Source organism: Rhopilema esculentum, chromosome 8 (assembly GCF_057945365.1).
Source record: "Rhopilema esculentum isolate cy_ngs chromosome 8, ASM5794536v1, whole genome shotgun sequence".
Lineage (NCBI taxonomy): Eukaryota > Metazoa > Cnidaria > Scyphozoa > Rhizostomeae > Rhizostomatidae > Rhopilema > Rhopilema esculentum.
Window position 1 is genome coordinate 4,974,284 of NC_142822.1, and position 21,818 is coordinate 4,996,101.

At 35.1% G+C, this 21,818-nt stretch overlaps 1 protein-coding gene across 1 annotated transcript; it reads right to left on the bottom strand.

Moving 5' to 3' along the window:
- Positions 1–54: 54 nt before the first annotated feature.
- Positions 55–15,241, bottom strand: LOC135694912 (ceramide glucosyltransferase-B). Its single transcript, XM_065213795.2, has 12 exons — positions 15,039–15,241; positions 13,903–13,972; positions 13,477–13,545; positions 12,479–12,581; positions 11,854–11,955; positions 9,220–9,284; positions 8,101–8,148; positions 5,400–5,511; positions 4,878–4,944; positions 4,230–4,316; positions 3,052–3,244; positions 55–1,124 (listed from the first exon to the last, which is right to left on the bottom strand). Exons 1-12 carry the CDS (start codon positions 15,158–15,160, stop codon positions 942–944), a joined length of 1,221 nt encoding a protein of 406 aa, XP_065069867.1. The 5' UTR covers positions 15,161–15,241; the 3' UTR covers positions 55–941.
- Between the last annotated feature and the right edge of the window lie 6,577 nt (positions 15,242–21,818).

Below are 21,818 nucleotides of genomic sequence, written 5' to 3' on the forward strand. Positions count from 1 at the left end.
GTTTCAAGATTCAAAGGGCAAAAGAGGAGGGTACAAGGCGAAAAAATCAAAAGATTTACAAACTGTAATACTGAAATCTGGATGTGCTGGCCTAAAATGCCAAATTCATGTCATTTAATTATCACAGCTGTTTGAGAAAATAAAAGCATACAAGAAAGGTCCTTTAAAAAGCTTTAAGAAGCAGGTCAACAGCTTTTAATTATTCTACGCCTAAGGACAAATGATAGAGATCCTAACATATTAAACGTCAAGTTCAAAGCTATTTGAGCGGTACTCATAACTGCATAACAAGATCCTTGAAATTCACGCACCTTTATGTAAGCCAATCGGGCCATGACACAGTACTAAGGGTACTTTAAACACATTAATGTCAGCACTTTACGGCCTTAGGTGTAGAAACGATTAAGTACAATAAACGCGTCTTCTTCAATGCTGGTCCAAAATATATAAGCCTTGAAAACTTACTCGTTTTTAGCAGTACCTTTTATCTTGAAACCCCAGATACCTTTTTGAATAAGAGGAGCTATAAAATATAACAAGACATATCACACTTTTTTCTTTTTTGCTCTGCCTGAGTACCAAATGTATTACTCAGAAGATTTTCTCAGAAGAAATAATTATCTTGCTCCAAAAGTGGGGCACAGTGGAGGGCAAATGGCTGCCTTTTCCTTCCTACTTTATATTTACAGCCATATCTTTCGATTGAAAACTAATTTTTGACTCATTTGTTCATTTGTCCTAAAATTAATGTATAGCAAAGCAAATACTTTAAATAAATACAAAACGATTAAGTTTATGGAAAAGTTAGTTTACAGAAAATTTTTAAGGAAGAATATGGCTCAAATTTTAAATTCACTATCCTAAGCTTGTTAAAAATGTCTATTTGAGTGTTCTGATAAAAGACAATTAAAATATTTAGCTAACGATTAAAAACAGTTTTTTCAGTCATTGTAAGAATTGTGGTTTACAGCTTTAGCCTTACCACCAACGGATAATTTGAACTTCCTAGTTCTCCAGGCCACACTACGACCAAATAAGCCTTGCAGGTATAAGAAATAAGTGCACGTTTCACGGAAAAGCCACACCAAAGATCGCCTCAGCAACGACGGCAATGGTCCATTTGGCTGAGAAGAAGAAAATAGCAACGGATAAAAAGACAGGCTTACGTAGGCATTAAGTAAATTTTACATTAAGCAAAAACTACCAATAAAAAAGATGTAACGCTACTGTGAGGGCTCAGAGGGAACTCAGCTTTCTTGTTAGTACCCAAATATTGGCAAATTCACTTCCTGCCTTGGTAATTTAGTCATTTTTGAGACGGCACCTTTTTAAAGGCAGTATCTCCCCCATTGTTCTCAGTATCTCTTTTTATGGCCACGATATTCATGCATCGTTGATTCAATGCACAAATAAACAATCAGCATGAAGAACCACATTAGCGCAATTTTCGCTGAGCATCACGAAGGGGACAGACTCCCTAAGAACGTAACACTATAACACAGACCATGACCACCGGCTCCTTAACAGAGTGGAAAAATAAAATTATTCAAAAAAAATTTTTCTTAAGTTGACTGCCCATATAAAATTTTGATGACTTCTATCAACATCTTTTTCCGTGCATTAAAAGTATTAATTCGTAACGTTCAGGCTGTCAAATAACTCTAGTCTGTTTTTTTACATGTTAACTGTTCAGCTAGAAATCTCAGACTACTGGAAAAACGCATGCATCAATACTTTTGCTATTACTTTTCTTCAGGCCTAATAAATGTTAAATAGAAGTCTCTAGAGCGCCATATCGACATACGTCTTGCAAAAGGCTTACTCGACGCAGTATGTCTTTATGGGTCAAGATGATTTGGGACGCAAATCAAACAAGAATTTTTAGATAACAAAATTTCATTTATGTATTTAACTAGATTAGGAAGCGATACACATTTCTTTAAACTATCGCCAAATATGGTGTTGAGAAAGCGCTTTTCTTGTTGGTCATAGCTGAAATCATCGGTTACCTCCTTGGAAAATAACTTCTTTCAAGACTCGCTCTTGAATTGAGTGCTAAAGACGGGGGTTCTATACAGACCCATTAATGTGACCTTTGTCAAGCAATCTTGCTCATCTCAGATTTCTGGTTACGAGATAAAGTTAATAACCAAGCAACGGAAACTTCAATGGTTGCTTTGATGAACATAATAAAGAACTGGTGGAGGATACCCCCTGAAATTTTTCTCCACGAAACAGTTCCTTGTTTTATGTACTATTTCACATTTTGTTCCTGCTGCAAATGGAACCCACGTAAAAGCAGCAAGATTCTAAGCTAACAATTGTAAACAGCTTCCAATAAAAAGAGCAAACGTTATTTAATATTACATGTGTTGTCTGAATAAATAGCTGAACAAACTCGAAGCACGAATGAAGCACTAAAAGCTAACATAATAACTCAAGAACTTATTGGCCTAAGGTAAATTCCAAGCGATTTTCTTAATCTTTTTGTTGCCACAAATGTACACGGGATCAGATTTGCTAACCAACGAAACATATTGGACACTCGTTATTTCAACCATGTAGACAAAAAAGGATTAAGCAGTCCTGGGCAAGAGTAATTCATAATTTGCGTTATTGACACCCGAGCAGAGCTATCTTGTAACCTTTCCCTTAAATCTACAATGCCTGTATATCTTTTTTGATACACTTCACTAAATTTCTGCATATTCTCTATTGAATCTCCGAAACTACTCTCTTCACGTGCTACAAAGAGATTCGTTAAAGTTCAATGGATTTTATGGCTTGATGCTGGCATTTTCTACCTGCAACAAATGAACTTTTCCAAAAAACACTTATACAGCAATATTACGAGGGCTGTAGAACAGAAGAACAGCAATATTACGAGAGCTGTTGGCAGCGACTGTGTTCTTAGTAAATTATACTGGAGTGGAAATTACTCCACATTTTCTGGTTTCGAGATATTCATTTGTTAAAGAGTCAGTGACGTGATTTTCTACATCAAATTCTTGGGTTATGATACCATGAAAATGTAATGAATGGCAGACATACCCCTTGTACAATGCGGAGGAGGATTTGGTCCGAGACGAACCAAATAAGGCAATGTTGAGCAAATGAGAAGATGATAGACCGGTTGGTGAAATAGTTGACCGCTAACGCCATACATAAGCCAATTACAAAACATTCTGTTAGTGGTTCGAGACATTGTGGGAAGGGTTCCATAGTAAGACGTAGCCTGGTCCATCTGGGAACGAAATGGAACAATATCAATGTTGTCGTTGAGAAATTCAAAGATCATAAAATTCAACTAACAAATACAAACATACTTATAAATATTTCATTGTTTAGATAAACCAATAAAGAAAAATAAAGGTAATACAAAGAATGACAAGGAAGTAACGAGACTGTCTACCAGCAAAAGTTAATTAAGATATCACAATTATAAGTTTTGAAAAGCATCCTGATTATGGGTTTTCGATACACAGAGAGATAGTGAAAGCTCTTTCAAAACAATACTTGAATTATTGGATGAAGAAAGCTAGACAGGTGGAACAATAGCTAGATAGGTAAGGAAAACTCCACCAGAATCGCTTTCATAGAAATTAAGCTGACACTACATGGACACATATTAGAGCTGACATGAGTTCAGAAAGTAGCGGTTTCGGGATTCGGGAGGACCGGAAAGAGTTGCAGATTGTATTTGTGAAATGGAACTCAATAGAACTCTATTTGGTATAAAAGCAAAAGGGCCAGCAAAGGCTTCTATTTCCCTCGCAGTTACGCTTAGGCTACCTTATAATTTGAATGTTTTATATTTTGAGGAGTATTGAACAGAAAATAATCCCCTAATGCAGTGGTACTTCCATGTCCTTAGTATTATACAAGTGTTCAACTTATCATCATTCAAATATTGACAGTCAGGCAGCAAAAGGCTAAGCAGTAGCTTTGTCCACTCAAAACAAAATAATAAATACAAAAAAATACATGTAAATTAAATTACGGCACCAAATCAATATTCAGAGTCCGGGGAAAATGCCAGTAATCGTGAAGAAGGCCATTTGACAAAGTCAAGCTACATTGCAAAGGCCAGGCCTTCTTTTCCAATGTTTTTCTGAGGAATGTCTTGGACTCTTTGCCAAAGAGAGGATGAACACTTTTTCTACACTTTGTAAGAATTTATCGATCTATCAAACTGGGAAAAGGTTTACTTAAAAATCAGAAAGCGTTACCTGACCATTCTGTCTCTAAATTTGGCTACGGTTCTTACTTCTGGATTTTGCAAGGCAGGCAGTGTGCTAAGAACAAGCTTGTAGCCCCTTTGCAAAAAGAAAGCAGGTCAAAGAATAATTCGTTTTAAAGATTAAATAAAGGTTTCCTAAAACATGAAAAATTTAACTAAATGAAAAAACCCTAGAACGCTAGCTCATCAAAGAAAGGCTTATCAAGACTACTGGAATATCTGCTAAGAACAGTTATCCTCAAGATATCATAATCAAACAAAAATATTGAAGAGAAGGGGTTTGTATTTTGTATTTGTATTTGTATTTGTATTTTGTATTTGACATTTGTATTTTGCTAAAGATTTGAGGAATCGTTTAGCTTAACAGTAGCTTTCAAGTTTTTATATAATTTATGCATTCTTAGAATACCGGCCAGAAATTTTTTTTTAGTGAACATCTGTAAGAAAGCATTTTAATGATTTTGGCAATTACTGGATAGCTTGAAACCAAGAAATTTATTGTACATAGAATTACAAGAATTCTGAATAGTTTACTGTGATATATTTTTCTGTTTAAATACATTCGGAAAGAAGAGAAAAAGGTTGGATAAAATTGTCACAAGTCTTCCGCTACGTTTTATGTATACAGAATCCATACCTTTTGTAAAACTCTTTGCACATGTAATAATCTTCAGCGATGTAGTCAGAAAGTGATCGAAGACCCCCTAAAGAAAGCAAAAAAGGAAATAGAAAACACACAAAATTAAAAGAAAAAGGGCCCTCTCACCGGGGGATACAAAGTGCTAACATATATAATATATCTTCTAAAGTATCTAGGAGAAAGCAGGAAAAGCGGATGTCATTTAGAACTGTCTTTCTGTTCTAGAAGACACTCTGTTGGGAGCACTATTCAGCTACCATTTGTTAGACACTTTCTGTACTGTGACTCATATAACATTATTTACCAAAAACCATAACATCAGGCAGTGACAATGCGGAAGGCACTACGATGGATTCCTTTTTAGCAAATTATCTAGTCAGATTTTCTTTCTCTTTCGGTAGACAGAAATAAATTTAATAATCGCATGTGATATAAGGATATTTTTAATAAAAATCATGGGTTACTCATTTGACAAGTTCGCCTACTAAAGTGAAAGAATTTTCACGAATTAACACACACCGATTTCTTCAAGAGCTGTTTTGTTAATGAGACTTGACATGCCATTAACACACTGAAGTTGCATACAGTTGGTGAACAAGTACACACGGGCATGCTGTGTACCGAAGTAAACCTACAAAACAAGAATAAAAACTAAACGAACGCGTAATACCTCGGCAGAATTCCAAAGTATTTTACGTGGCTACAAGGCCGTTGATAGTGGTGCTCAATTGGGTCCCATTTGCCGACAAAATGGGTGATTCAACCTATATTTGTAGACAACTCTGAAAATTTGACGACCAAGCAGCCCTACATGGCAACAAAGTTATATCATTGTTAAAAATGAAATTTTTTCAAATTAGGTGTCACCAACCCCCCCCCCCCCAAGCGCCACCGTAGCGATGGCTCTGCTTGGCTGACGCTTATAGGGCTCGAGGGTACAAAAGAAAGTAGATGCGAGAACTGTGGCAGACAGCAAAACATTGAAAGCCAAAATAGTGTTGTGCTCAGAGGCCTCTTTGAAAGGCTTTCAAATAAGCTGCTTCATCATCAGTCATTGAAAGTCAGGATATCTAAAAGCAAATAGGGTTAGCCTTCGCTTCATCCAATCATATCGCTTATCTTAATTTGAAAAATTTATACATTGTCAAGAGAAATCACAAAAAACCCCAAAGCAAAATCTGATCGCTTTTCATGCACACATTTAGAATGTGAAAAGAGAGCAATCTGACCTCTGCAGCTTGAAATAACACACTAAACCACACCTTTGTGGACATATTCAAGTAGAAGCACGGGCAAAAGATCACATTCTTTCATGTTAGTAAATGGCACACATAAAGGTAATTGATTCAAGACAAGACTGTTAATAGAACAGGCGATTTGACAGGTGAATGACGAAAAAAAGTACGTCCCTTCCAAACAAATTTGCTTTTAGATTTGACCATGAAAACTCTTGCAATTTCAAAGACCATTGCTCTCTTTATAAACAGGGACGAAGCATATGCCTTATTTTAACGCTCAGTGATATACAGTCTGTGACATGATAAATCCAAATGGTGCGCCAATGAATAAAAAACTGCGCAGAGACCACTTGGCTGCAGCACCATCATCAGCAATTAATAGTGCAAAAAACTTGAGTGAAAACAACACAACAGAAAGACCTTTTTGGTATAGTGAAAACCTTGGGTATTGGCGATATCATATTTTTATATATTGCTAAGGGGTAACCGTCCACACAGCCGCCCCTATGCCACAACACTGAAAAACAACTGAGCGGAAACATTTGGACAGGAGTACCGACGAAATCGTCTTTTTAGTATGTGGAATATTCGATACCATCCTTTTCTGGCTAGAAGATGAATAACTTTAATCAAAACCAATGACACTTAAAATATAGACCTACATCCATGGAATCTATTGGGGGGTAGGAATTTAAATATAACTATATTTCGGGCTTTGAAACTTTTTATTTGAAAGTTTAGTCGTAGGCGACCGTAGCCAAGAACAAGCCTCTATTGGCTCCAAATTTAGAGCAGCTTTATAACTTAAATTGGATTACAGGAATAATGTATATGGGCGTGGATGCTTATCAATTAGGATTCTAACACCATGTAAACCTACACTGATATCGTGCAGACATTGAGATTTTGAAGGGTTTAGCTAGGCACAGCCGGGTCAGGAGGTGTGGTCAGGCATTGAGGGCAGAACCAGTCATCATTTTGAAGGGGGGGGGGGGGGGCTGTGAAAACTCATTTGACCTCGTATTTGTATTGCAAAACATCTTTTCGAAGGTTACTGGTAACTGCATTTAAAAAGTTTTCGAAACTTTAATCGAATTTCAAAATTAATGATTTAATTTGTACAGCCTAATACGTGAGGAGGAAAAAAAAAGTTTTGTGAAACTTCTGGTAAGTATTTGAGTTTGGTAATTTGGTAAGTACCCCCGTGCGGTAGAAATGTTGAAATGGGTCTAAACATTTGTCATTTAATGTAAATAAAAACATTGACTGTTTACAAACTGACACAGAGTTGAAAACTCTGACATTATTTTTCTGCAAAAGTAATACAAGTAATGGAGAAAACGACTGGGGATAAATCTTGCGAAATCAAGTGGAGGAGGGGGGAGGGGGATCAACATAGTGTTCTTACATAGGAATTGCAACACAGAATTCAAGGCAACAGACGTTTAAATCATCATAAAGAGACATTAAAAGGACTATGCAATTATAAAGGTTATTCGTCGGCTTGCTAGGTATGGATTCAGCTGAAAATGAAAACACAAGAAGTGTAAACTTTGCTGAAGAAAATTCAGAAAGAACGAGTGGCCTCTTAAATTGAGTGCTTCATCGTGGAGCTGTGTTGCTGCAGTGCTCCATTTGAAGCTGTTCTGGACTGTGTAAGAAAATTATTGCGACAGACTGTTTTATTTTATTTCGTTTAAATTTCTTTATGCAGTTAAGGGCAGAATTCATTCTCATTAATATAGTTTTAATAGCCTTACCTGAAACGAAAGAGTCTAGTAGACAGAGAAATTTGGAAATGTTTTTATGACAGATTTTCGAAAAACTGCTTGTCGTTAATGAATATTCGGTTATAACGCACATATATGTTTATATACAAATTTTGAGGAAGTTCCTACATAGGCTTTACAGAGCTTGACACAAAATGAGAATTTTATACGCTTAAGAAATTAGCAACTTGATTCGATCAATAATAAAATCACCTTTTCTAAGCTTTCTCCAAATCCATCTCCATTTGTAATGAATGGCAACTTCAAATAGAAAATATTGATATAAGGTTTTATGAGACTTGTATAAACTTTGATAGATTCAAACTTATATAATACTTTGATAGAAATGTTAAAACCCATCATTGGGTATTTTACAGAGCGGTCTAAAGGGAACACGAGATTCTTCAAAAAGGGTGGTAGAAATAGGGGCTTAGGGGGGCAAAGTTGGTGCTCCATGGGGTATCATATTTGTAGTGTATGTATAAAAGCGTGTACTTTATGGTATTTTAGTAACTTGCCATGTAATTTTTTGGAATGAATAAAAAACCCCATTATTAATGCTGAAAATGGTTTTTTTCTACATTTTTCTATTATTGATGAGAAATTTTTCGCGATGGGACGATACCTCTGCTTTAGGAAATGTAAAGGGGGAATTTTCGGAATACAATTTCCCTCTTACTTAAATTGTACCCACTTTCTAAAATTCTTAATAAACCCCCTGATGGATTAAAAATGCCACTCTAAAAACTTTCCAGTTAATCGTACGTAAACAAACTACGGCACTTGGAAAAATATGGAAAAACGGTAAACATGTATATCACAGAATACCAGTGCAAGTCTCTGAAAATTTAAAAGCCTACGTCAAATTAACCAAAAAACTAATGCGGAAGTACTTTTCTATAGAAGTGGTAACAGAATAATTCAACGTTTTGCATTCCAAATTGGCGGAGTTTTGCCATAGTTGATCCCAATAATTTGTGGCAGGGAATTTCTTTTTAGTTGCAAATTACTCACTGGCTTTTTCCATGTTACTTTTCTACTAATTAATCAAATTAAACAGTTTATGAATTCAAGACAGATGATAAACGAATAAAAATATATAAAACTTCAGCTTCAGGCCTAGCAAAATAATTGGCCTGAATTCAAAAACCTATATGCGGTGGCAGGAAATCCCCCTAATTAGTTTGGATGGAAACTACCAAAGGCAGAACGATTAACCAGATACGATTTATACAGAAAGAGTGGGTGGCTTTTAAAAACTGATTACTGGCGTTATTCAAATTTTTTGCGTTTTGACAAATAAGTGAACTTTTTAACGAAGCTCCCGTTTACCTGATGAACAACTGCAACTTTCTGCTTCATATGAGATACCATTTCTTGCAGGGTGTTGGGCGTTACTAGAAAATATCAATCCATTATTGCTAAACTCAACTTGTTTAAAAGAAACAAAGATTAAAGTTAAATACTTCAAATTCTTAATGCTTTGGGAAATTTTAATACTCGTTGTTTCCCTAAAAGTTTCTTAATTGTGATTTCATTGATTTTAACATTCGGGGTCTTACAATTATTCATGTGGCTGCAAGCAGACAGGTCAATTGTTTTCAAATACTTGTACCATTTTTATTATTTTGATTCATTTTATCCATTTGATTCATTTATGTCTTCTAGTCAATCAGATTGGTGGACTCTCGTGAAATTTCGTAGTTTCGGTTTTTTCAAAATTCAATTGTTTTTCAATTTTTGGCTCCGAGTTATAAAGTTTCTTGTTTTTTTCTGATTGTCCAACACTCGTTTCTTATAGGTAGTTAATAATGCCATGCAACAGCATCCATGCTTAAAAACATAACACAAAAATGAATACGCCTGTTAGAAAGGAAGCGATCCAAAACCAAGGCTTCAGTCTGTGAAAAAGATTACTTGGTGACTATTGTCGACCTGTGGTCTGACAAAAAACAGCAAACTGTTCAGAGGCCAAGACAGTGACACATCACGTGATAGGTTGCAGAAGACGGGATTTAAGATTTGGTTTTCAAATCAAAATTTTTGGTTTGGCATAGAGATAATCATTTTGTAAGCTGACAAAAAGACTCAGAACGCTCTTTAGAAGATTCAGACACTGTTCATTCGTGATAACTGCTTTAGCAAAAATATCTTTAGCAAAAATATATGAAGGTTATCTGCTTTTCACTGGGAATCTAAAACCTTTTTCTATCATTGTCACGAATCTTGAATTTTTAAGGAACAGAGTGTCGAGGCACTACATATACAGCTGAGGAGGGAAATCAATCAAGGGAGTCAATCAATGTTGCAACATACAGGATGAGTTGTTCCAAAGTCTTAGGACATTCATTTTGTCGAATCTGATATTTCAATTCCCTAGAAATTTATGACGGAACAACGGCGTGACAATTTTATGTTTCTGGAACTTTAGTTTGTATGTTTTTTATTGCTGGATTCAGATATAATATCTATAGGTACTGGGACAACACAACTCATTCATTTTTATATAATGAAGAGTGATGGTTCTTGTTTAGCACGGGAAGCATTAACGAAAAAGTTGATTTACATAAAGCCTGGTATTTTAGGTTGTCCATAAAATTTTCTGGTCTGGCCTTTGCAAATATCATTAAAAGTGAGTGCACCCCCCCTAAGATATTGAGATCATTCTAATTATAAAGACTTTGGGAGTGGCACTCGCATATTAAAGCTTCAAGCTAAACTTTTGACTGCTTGACAACTGTTTTATGACGCAACCTACTCTCATGTTACTGGGTCAAAAAATCGAGTAAGGAAGATAATTCCCAGAATTAGAAATTTCTTACAAAAGAAAATGTCACCGGAAACTGAAGGCCAATTGGTGTTTCATTGTTCAATTCAAATAAACTTTCAATCGTTTTCTTCTTCATCTGATTACTGATCAAATGAAGCAATGACCAATGACATGCTAGTTCACCCCACAGAAATTGATTGGTTAAAGGCTTAAAGTTTTTGGAAATGGAATTGTAAAGGAATTTTAGTAATGCCTCCTTGCAAAAACTCATGAATCATAACAGTTGGGAATTTCACCACAGCTTCAAAGACTTTAATCAGCAAACTTTTCCCTAACAATTCACTTTGAGACATTATCTAGAATCACACACAGTAGGTTTGTATCAGCATTCCTTTGAATTGCAAATTGATCCATCCATTAATTAGAAAATATTTCGCTTCATTTCATGCCTGAGTCATTAAATGATTTATTAAATGAATCAGCAACTTAAAGACAAATGTCATTTTCTTCATGCATGTACTTGGCAAAATAATTTTCTTTATCAGTAGTTTCCAAGCTTTCATTTAGCATAAAAGAGAAATGGAGAACTTATGAATGAAAATAAAAAAGCTTTGCAAATTAAAATGACTATTTATTGCTGCTTGCAAACAATCTTGAGTGGTACATAATTTAAATATAATTGAATTCCATTAAATTCAATTTATTTTAATTCAATCTTTTCGGGGTATTGCTACTTGCTTGAAACTGTTAAACTTTCAACATATGCTGAATTGCAGTTAAAAAAGAATAATGATACTTTCTTTAAAATAAAACATTGCAGAAAAAATAATGATAAATAACTAAATAAATTAATAGTAAAATTTTGTATTCTTCACTTCTATCTGTTACATTTAATTCTCTTTGTTTGCTATCAATTTTTTCTACTTTATTTCGTTCTTTTCACTTGTCTTCCTTTTTTTGCATAACACTACAATTAAAATATTTATAAAAAGCTCCTTTTTCATGCACAAAATTTGATTCTGCAAGCTTAAGAAAATGATAAGCTTGTTGGAAAGATTGCAGTGGGTGTAGGAGCTGAAGGAAATAATTTCTTAAGTCAGTTAGCATGTAAGGGGATTATCTGAGACCTAAGTGCGCACTAGCTGCTTTTCTTAGGCTTTGTGAATGAATGTGCGAAATTGAATTGAATAATTTACCTTTCAAGCTACTGTCACTTATCCAAATGAGGTTATACTTTGCCACATTGTATCCCTGCATCATATTGTTTACTTTGGGATTTACTCCTACATTTAAAGCACCTGCAGGACAAAAATTGTTGAGGGAGTGAAGGAATTTTGAAAACAAGTTAGAAAGAACAGAGATGAAAAAATATTCATAAAACAATCCAAATGAGTTGGTAAGCCTACATTTGTCACATCATTTATTGTTGTGTGCACTAATTCGATTTAAATATTAGAAAAGGTACACAAGATATCAACCTGCTGTTACTTTGGAAACATGCCAGGATTTCTCTCTTGAAGAGGCACTAACACAAAAATTGTAATCATTAAGTGATTTCCCAAGTGCACTGAGATTAGTCTGTGTAGAGATTATGTACTTCGTCCGAACAAAATTTTTGCGTTGAAGGCAGAAATATGGGGGTATGATTTTGATGAACTTAAGCAACTGTAACATTTTGACTGTAAACAATAAAAATTTTTAACAGGAACTATATCAGATATTATAGATAAATTTAAGAATTAGCAGTATCTTGAAAATCGCAATTTAGTAACAAAATTTAAGTAAAGTTGAGGCAAAGCTCTACAATGAAAAAATACTTACAACGAAATATTTTTGCATCTGCCTTGGGATATGCACCAAGTAACTTTTCAATTGTCGCTATTGCTGGATCATGATCGTTTTGAAAACAGAATAATATTTCATACTAGGAAAGAAACAGAATAAATGCATTCAAATTTCCACCTCAAATAATAAACTCATCAGTGATGTGTGATGATTTTATCAAATGCAAACTGAGAAGCAATGACCATCCTGTTCTATACATCAAGGTGTTACAGCTCTGCACATACATATTTGAGCACTATATAAAAGACCAATAGAGAATTAATTTCACTATCCATTCATCTATCTGTGATAAATATCTAAAATTACAGTGGAACAAATAATTGTATTAATTGGTTGCTGGAAGCAAAGTCAAAAATCAAGTAATCAGATTGAAAACTTATCATTATTTGCATTAAAAAAAAAGTTTCAAGGATAGAAATAGAAACAGGCTCCACATTTTATTCTTCAAATATTGGTATGAAATATCCTCTCTAAATCAGGACAAATGTACCTGATGTTAGAGGAAAAGCAAAAAATCACAAATTTGCTATAACATTGTTAAACTGTTACCAAAAGGGTAGTAGTGATCCTTCAATGCATTGGAACAAAGCTCCCTTCAGAATTTCTCTGCAGTGCCATTAACTAACTAATCACACAAAGGTGGGCAACAAGGCATACAAGTTGTTGCTAAATTGCTATGAAAACCAGGACTCAAAACTTAAATATAAAAGCCTTCAAGACAGAAACATCACAAATCGACTATGTCATCACTTTGCAATAAAACAGAACTCAGTAATGATTCAATTTAATCACCATTTTTTCAAATTTTACTGGCAATATAATAGTGGCCTCATACTCAATATGCCACATGTTCTTGCTTTCCTCAACCCTTACAAAATTCCAGTTAAAAATATTTTTAACTGTAAATTTCAATGAAGTATACATGCAAAATGGGTGATATTCTAGTACTCTAACAAAAGACAATATTGCCATACCTTTGGATATTCTAATTCAAAAAAAGACTGGAAGTTCTTGTATGAGTTAGCATCATCTCCTACAACAGGCTAAAAAAGAAAAAAAATATCTTCAAATAGTTGCTAGAGGATCCCTAGATGACAAAATTAAACATGAAACTTGGAATACCAGCTTAATACCATCCTGTTCTAAAAGTTTCTCTTCAGCTATTGTTGAAAATGATATAATATGAAACAAGTCTAATGCAAACAATCATGTCATTAAGAACAATGTATGCCAGTGATACTGCAAAATTGAGTTTAGGTTTTAATAAATTATTTCAAGAAAAAATTTGATGACCTCTTAATAAACTCTGGTTATATTATTCAACCAGATATATAATAAAGATCATTTAACTCAGTTAAAATATATATTCTTTGAAACAACATTAAACAACAAGAAAATACCTTCAATATTGTCACCCCTGGCAACTCATCTAAATTTGTAGAGTTCCCCCAACTGTACAAATGTATTTTCCTAAAAGATAGATTTATGATGACAAATCATAAACAGAGTAGTTTCACCAAAACACAGCACTATGGAGGTTTTCTCAGAGGGTTATTGTGACTGGAAAAGACAGACATATGATACAGTCTAGTTATATCAAATGAACTTGGATTTGAGGTCATCTGCTTTTGTCAGGTTAGCTGTGAAGATTTCCCTAGTGATTTTGGGTAAGCTGTCTAGTATTAGAAACAAAACTCATCCCCAAAGAGAACAGCCACCTCGGTCTTGCAGATCTAAAAGTACAACTAAAATCTGCGATTCTGCTATTGGGCAGCATTTACTGGAAAACCCAGATTGTGCCAAAAACTATAATGGCGACATGTTTCAGATTATTGGTAAAGCCCGATCATCCTTCTGTCTAGCAGTTTTGGAATCTATCTACATAAGCACAAAAAACCGCTATTGTGTAGACAAAAGGAGTTCGTTTTCACCTAAGACTCCATTGATAATATTCTAAATAGGCAAGCGGTACTGATTGGTCAACCTCAACAGTCATGTGCTCGCGTTTCTGATTGGCCTATTTTGATCCACAATTGGGTATATATATTTCCTAGCATAGAGTTTTTGATCTATGCTCTGACGTTTTCAACTCTGAAGAGTGTCAGACGAAAAGCTTTAGTTTACTCAAATGTTTGCTTTTTCAAAGCCATTAAAATTAATTTGTATAAAAATGGCATAGTTTTTATAGAATGAAAGAAAATTCCATTACATAAATCTATTATTAACATTAAGGCATAGTGTTAAATTTAAGATATCATCACACGATTATGAAGCAAGGTATTAAATCCCGAGACAGAATTTTTGCTGATAAGGCAAACTCTACTCTAATTGATTGCAATTGCATCCTTGTTCAACCTTTGCAAAAGGCTTCCAGGAGTACTAGGATTACAAAAAATACTTCTTAAACGTTGAAAAAAATTCACTGTGGTTTGCAGTAACTAAGTTCTAATATGTCTTACGAATACAAAGATTGGAAGGCAAGATCGCAGTATCGGAATGTAATCTCAATAGACGCGACTAGGCCATGCATACTTACCCATATATAATAGCGACCAAATGGACAAACATCATAAACAGCCATCCTGCTATGCATAAAAAAGCGACAATATCTAACGTTGAAACATCATAATACATTTTTAAGAAAAGTTTCACCAGCATGTGAAACTCTTTTGTTTGTTTACTACTCTGCTGCTTGGCTCGCTCTTCGTTCAATGAACAACAACATCAACATTGGCGGGCTTGAACCTCTTAGTCTCTTATTCAATTTGTCTCCATTTCGTGATATTTTGGAGATAATATTTGATACCATAAAGTTGATAGCACAAAATAAAAAACATTGCGGCAATTAAATTGCCGTTTTCAGTATCAAAATACATTTTACCTAAAATAATTTTGGAATTCTCTCATCGGTATCATCATTTTGATATCCAGCCCTGGCGCTGTAAATGTAAATTTTAAGAGGTGACGTAAGAAGCTCCGAAAAATCTGTCGGCTTCCTAGGATATCACAGACCACAAAATAAATGATTTTACAACCACCTTGTAACAACTGCTTTTGAATTCATAATCAAACCTATGTGTAAGGATTCTGATAATTTTAATCGCCTAGCATTTAATAAATTGAAGATTGCCTTGCGATACTGCATTTTGAATAAGCATGTTAATCTAGATTTTATTGAATCAGCCTAGAGTTTGATTTCTTTAAGCTTGAAAATGCTGGGAACAAAACAAGAATTGATACCGGAGGGATTTATATTACGTCATAATAGATTTATGGGCTTGGGTTATAAGAAATGAATTTCCTAAACCGATTTGTGTCTAAGCAGGCCTAGGCCTCTTTGATTTATTCAAAATTGACATTGATTTTTCAACTGATTCGGAAACTTTCAAAAAAGCGCTGATAAGTAATTGATTGTGGTGCCTTATAAATCAATAAGGTAGATTTTGAATAAATACCCTTCTATGTGCATATGAATAGATACCAGTTTCAAATCACGAGCCCCGTGTTAACTCCTCCTGAAAATCTATCTGAATAGACAAAATAATCATTGTATACCAGACACCGTGGAGCGTTGAGAAATGTAGGGGGTGTAAAAAAGTGGGAGTGGGGGAGGGGGCTAAAAACGAATAAAAAGTGACTTGACTGGTGATTCATTAGTTTTTTTTTGCAATTTTGGCGAAAAGTGGGGGGCTATAGCCCCCTCAGCCCCATTCTCTGCAGTGCCTGCATGCGATTTGAAATCGATACTGTCGAGTAACTGTTGTTGTTTGGTTGATTCTAATGCACTTACGATTGTTCGTTTATATTGATTTATCAACCTATGAGAAAAAAGAAGTGCACCAAAAATGTATCCAAAATACCCAGTTGTCTAGTATTTATGTCAGAGAGTCCCAATTTTACTGTAGAAAATTGATAACCAACTTTCAAAATGACTTCTTACGTAAAATAGCAAGCCCCTTTCTTTATCTTTAATAGATTGATTTCTGCGAAAAAATATTTATTTCAGGAGGGAATCCCAGATTACCTATTTCAAATGGAGGTTCAAAGGAAACCAAATTTATAGAGCCTAGAGCTAGCTTGAAGTAAAAGCAGAAACCTGTGCATATGTTTTTTCAACCCATGCGAGCTTAAGTTTTCTAAGTAGAATAGTTGCATTTGAAATTGTAACCTATTTAAAAATCTAGAGAAATATAAAAGCATGTAGCAGCTGAAAAAGCAAAAAGGCAACGACTTACAGGTTGTGACTCATTATAAATAAATATTATTGATTACAATTTGGTTTGCTAAAGGATTCAACTGGTGGAAAGCGTTCATTTCAGCCGTGCTTTGCAAAACACTTAAACATTCTTATTGCTTCTACAAAAACTGATGCCGTGTGTCACTCTACCAACAAAGATGGGAGAATGGTCAGACTCAGGGGGCAGCCTTTGATTATCAATTATTTGCTTACGTGCAAGTTTATCTACAAACAGTTAAAATTACTTTTATTACTCTACTTGGATTAGATACTACAGTAAGGCCCAGCAAATAGGAAACCTTTTTTAAAAACTTCTAGGCTCAAATATTTTCTCTGGTTTATAAGACACTTTCTAGGCTAAAGGGTAATTTACGGTGTCCTATATGTGAGAACAAAATGGCTAATTTTTAGCACAGTAATTTTAAATACATTTATTTTTCGATGACAGAATAAAGTTTTTTGAAGGACAGAACATTATAATGCAACTATGGACAGAACATTATGTGCGGCTTAAAATGCAACTTGTATAAAGAATACACGGTACCCAGCCTTAGAGAAATTTAGAGTTCTTAAACAGTGGCGGATTTAAAGGGGGGCAACTAGGGGCAATTTCCATTCCCTCAACGAGTTGAAGCAGGTCTGGCGCCCCTTTTTTAGAAATTGTGTGCCCCTTTTGAAGAATGAGAATCAGATGAAAAAGGTTCTTGGACCGATAGGTCAATTTGCTTCAAGGATTACCTCTAAGTTATGTTTATTCTGAAAAGGTATCTGAAATTGTTGTATACAGCGTACTCTCGTAACCAATTTTTGAAAATTTTTCAGCGCCCCCACTACCAACTGCCCCTCCTTCAAATTTGCTCTGGATCTGCCCCTGTTCTTACAGAAGCTTTTTGCCTAGAGATGAAAAAGGCCCAAGATGTAAGAAACTTCTTAGGCTATGTAGAAAAAAAGTTACTTACTTGCGGCGCCTTACCCTATGGACAAGGTTTTTTCGCCAAAGGATCAAAACTTTGACCTAAATTTACTCTAACTTTCCGAAACTTACAGAAAATGATCAAAATTAACAACCCAAACCTTGTATTAATTTCATAAAAGATCAGCCATAAGGGACTCGAGTTACTTCTTCGAATTATTTATGACTTAAAGACTTCTTGATATCCAAGATCATTTAGAAACCATGTAAATTTTGTTACGTAAACAACCCTATCTATGCTTGATTTTTCACATATGAAGGCAAATAATCCCCAAAAACTATCTAATTAAATTGTTTGTCATATTGAACGGTCGATCTGCATTTTAGAATATATTTTCTATCGAATTTGATATATGCTTGAAAGAAGGAGAGGATATTCTATGATTAGCTTTTATACAGCAATTTGTACGTAGGTGAACGACGCTGAAACAGAACGAGAAGATATATTCACAAGAATGACAAAACGAAAATCGTATGTAAATGTGGAAATAAAGAAAACAATGAAAAGGGTGGGTAAATATTAGCAACCTTAATTCAGCATAAGATGGATTGTGGGCAGAGGTCCAAAATAAACTTGATCCTTCATTGCTCACTGATCTAAAACTCTTAAAGCTTTCTTAAGTTGAAATACGGTTTAGTCTGGATATGGTAAACTCATGTTTGTAAGATCTTGTTTACTCGAAAATTTAATAGCATCTTTTTTATGAATGGATAGACAGTATTCGAATATGTCTGATGCAGGGACACTGTGGTATCTATATTTTCAGTAGGGCTGACAACTGCATCTCTGGTCGAACTTTAAGTTTAAGAAAGGAAAGCGCATCATTTCATGTCAGTTGTGGGCGGCCCCCAAGACTTCACGGTGGAGTTTGGACTTTGGAGAAAGTTTGGCTATCAGCTCTTAAGAGGCTTCTTTCAAAAAAGTACAGGGGCCATGGTCCTCTTGCCCCCTTTGTCTGGCTATGGCATGAAAGGTATATTGTTGATGCAGATAAACATAAAATGAAAGTTTCATCATCAAATTAGCTGCAGAGTATAATAATGGCGATACCACAGAGACTGGGGGACATGTCCCCTCCCAATTCCCATAGACGTAGGAACCAGGTGGCACAGGAGGCACGTGCCCCCCACTTTTAGGATAAAATGGTAGAGGAACTACTTGCAGATTACGGACGTGCCCTTATTTTGACTACATGTCCCCCTCCCCGCCTCTATTGAAATGTTTTCTACGTCTTTGCCAATTCCTCTGTTAAGATCGATTTGAATTCTTCTGAATCTGATAAGAAACCGATAGAGAAAGGGTAATAAAGTTGGTAAACTAATTTGTAGTGTAATTCTATGGTTACATCCACTATATTACCAACAATTAATCATTGGCGCACCCTATTGGTAGCACCGGCGTTCTTTTTTGGTGAAATATTTTCCTGACATTAAAAAGTATGTGATCTAAAAATTATTTTTCCCTCCCCACACATTGCGGCAGTTTGTTACAAAAGCCATTCAGCAACACTGTTACTTTGAAAAGTATTAAAGTTGTTCAAATGTTCAAATATTCGATGTTCAAAGCAAAATCTCGCTTCAAATGTTTTGCACTTTAATTTCTTTTGACTCTTCAGCTATTTTCCCGAAATAAATTCCTGAGTCATTTAGATTTCGTTCAACGCTTTCCCATAATCTGTGTTAGAAACGAATCAACGCTTTATTTTGTTGGTAGCCAAGTTAAACAGTTTACAAATAAATGGGAAAAAGATTGTAAATTTTGATAGACAAGGCTTCATTATGCCTTCGGCACCAGGACTTTAAACCTCTATGCTGATTTATGAGTAAATCCATAGACCTAGGGACCAAGGGATACTGGGGGCATTTGCCCCTTTTAAAAAATAGCGCCTTTTTGCAGCTAATGAAAGTGCTGCTTTTTGTCTAAACCAAGGACGCTGGACGACGGGGAAGGGGGGTACCGGGGTACGGGGGATCAACCGCCCTTGTTGCCTTTTAATATGAAGGGCAAGGGGAGCCAGAGTGCCCTTTGCATTTAAGTGCCCTTGAAACCGGCCATTTGTAGTAATGAGAGAGATTCATAAGAAATTTTATTTTATTTCAGAAGTGCCTAATTCCTGATGACGTTTCTCGACGACGGTTCTAGATACCTACAGAAGATAGAAATAAAATGGAAGTTACGAAAGAATTAATAGAAGCTGGGAATTATCTTTCAAATGCTCTTTTACTCAAGCCTGCCCCCTTGCCCCTTGGTCGTTCTGTCGTCACTGGTCTACATGCACCCCCACCCCCAGCGTTTAACATGCTTTCTACGCCTCTGAGTAGTTCCTTTGCCCAATTGCTACCTGACTAAGCAGGGCCAAAATCAAGCATTAAGGTTTATAGTGGGAGGTAGGTATTAAATTGTTAAAAAGAGATTAGGAATAACATTTGTTTTCCATGAAAGGATTCCAACCTGTGGCTTCGATTCTTTTTAATTGCCTCCATGTTATGCGATAAAAGCAGTCTTTATTCATGGGTTGCTTGACTGTATAATCACGTAGTTATGGTTTTAGATTTCACTAAAACAAAGGAGTGGCTCAATATTTAGAAAAGACAAATAACTCCTACTTTTCAATATGAATAAAAACGTAGCTAGACGATTTTTCGCAATAACAAAAAGAACTATGGCATAATCTCTCGTGTTTGCAGGGCACGATCCAGTCCATCGTTTCAAGATTAGTTGCATTCAACAGCCCTGCATAACTGGTTTCTTGTCTCAAACCACATAATCCCAGGACGTGTGTGTTTTAAAATCCGACCCTAAAAGCAATTCTAAAGTTATAAATAGAAAAATTGGCTATCCAAAGGCTACATGTGCTAATGGTGATTGTTTGATGAATTGAGAAACTCATGATAATGATGTAAGATGATGGTCGATTATGATGGCGATGATTGATGATGATGATCACGATTGACAATTGATTGATTATGGTGATTGGTGATGATGGTAGTGACTATTGATGAAGATGATGATTGTGGCGGTGATTACAACGATTGATGATAAAAGTGATGAATGATTGACGTGGTCTAACGCCTACGCAGAGCACTTCATCGAAAAATTCAATTGTTTATATCATTTACTTAATATCAGCTTATAAAAGGCAATTTTGATTTTTAGGCTAATACTGCTAAAAATTGAATATTCTCGATACTAAATATTTTACTTTTACATTTGTACAAAATTAACATATTCGAAAAGGCTTTAAAAAGCTAGTCTAAGAAGATTCAATATAGTTTACAGCCTAAAAAGGCCAAGCCGAAGTTACAGAGGTCTAGTACCAATGGTTTCGTAGAGGCCATCTTTAGTTTACAAATACCCCGCTGGCTTCTTTTCCAACATGGCCTTTTCTCGAAACATCGCCAACAAATACAGAATGTCATAATTTAGAAGAAGAGGCGTTGTAAATAAATAAGAATAAAACGTCATTTTTTATGTCAACATTTTACAAAAGATGGTTTCCATTGTAATCATTTGAAAACTATTTTTTGGGTGGCAGGAGCAACAATCGAGTCATTTTATTGAAGTCCTTATCAGCATCATTCCCGGTCATATAATGCTTTCAAGTGGAACTGGCATCTGGAAATCTGTTTGTGCGTGCTCGGAATAAATATTTCCAAGTCAATTATATTTATTGAAAGAGTAAGTTTCTGCACGCGCGCTTGCCTGATGTACCATAGGAAAGGGTCACTAAGAAATGTACAGCATTAGTTTTTGCGAAAATAATTCTAATGTCATAAAGGACGCCAGTAATTTCCAGATTTCTACGAAAGAATCTAAGTGTGTCACCATAAAAGTTTCCGGTTTCGTCATAATTATTCGGGTCCGATACAAATTTTGGCAATTCGTTTACTGGGAGCCTGATACTGCTGTTTCAATGCCATATACATTCAAAGCATGTAGATCGTTAAAATATATATGAACTTTTTATTGAGGGTCAGATACCTATCAAATAGTATCGTTTTGAAGTAAGATAGAAAATTCTCAAGGTTGAAATTTCTGAAGGAATAAAACGTTAAGTTTGTCAAGTTTGTACCTGATGTAAAATAAAATTCGATCGCTTACGCAT

Bases quoted from the DNA above. Each gene is read 5' to 3' on its own strand.
- LOC135694912 (XM_065213795.2), bottom strand. From the start codon at position 15,160: ATGCTGGTGAAACTTTTCTTAAAAATGTATTATGATGTTTCAACGTTA. The intron at 9,285-11,853 runs GTAAATTATTCA...GATATTTTCTAG, and splicing joins AAGTGACAGTAGCTTGAAAG to TAACGCCCAACACCCTGCAA. The intron at 4,317-4,877 runs GTATGGATTCTG...CTTTTTGCAAAG, and splicing joins TGCAAAGAGTTTTACAAAAG to GGGCTACAAGCTTGTTCTTA.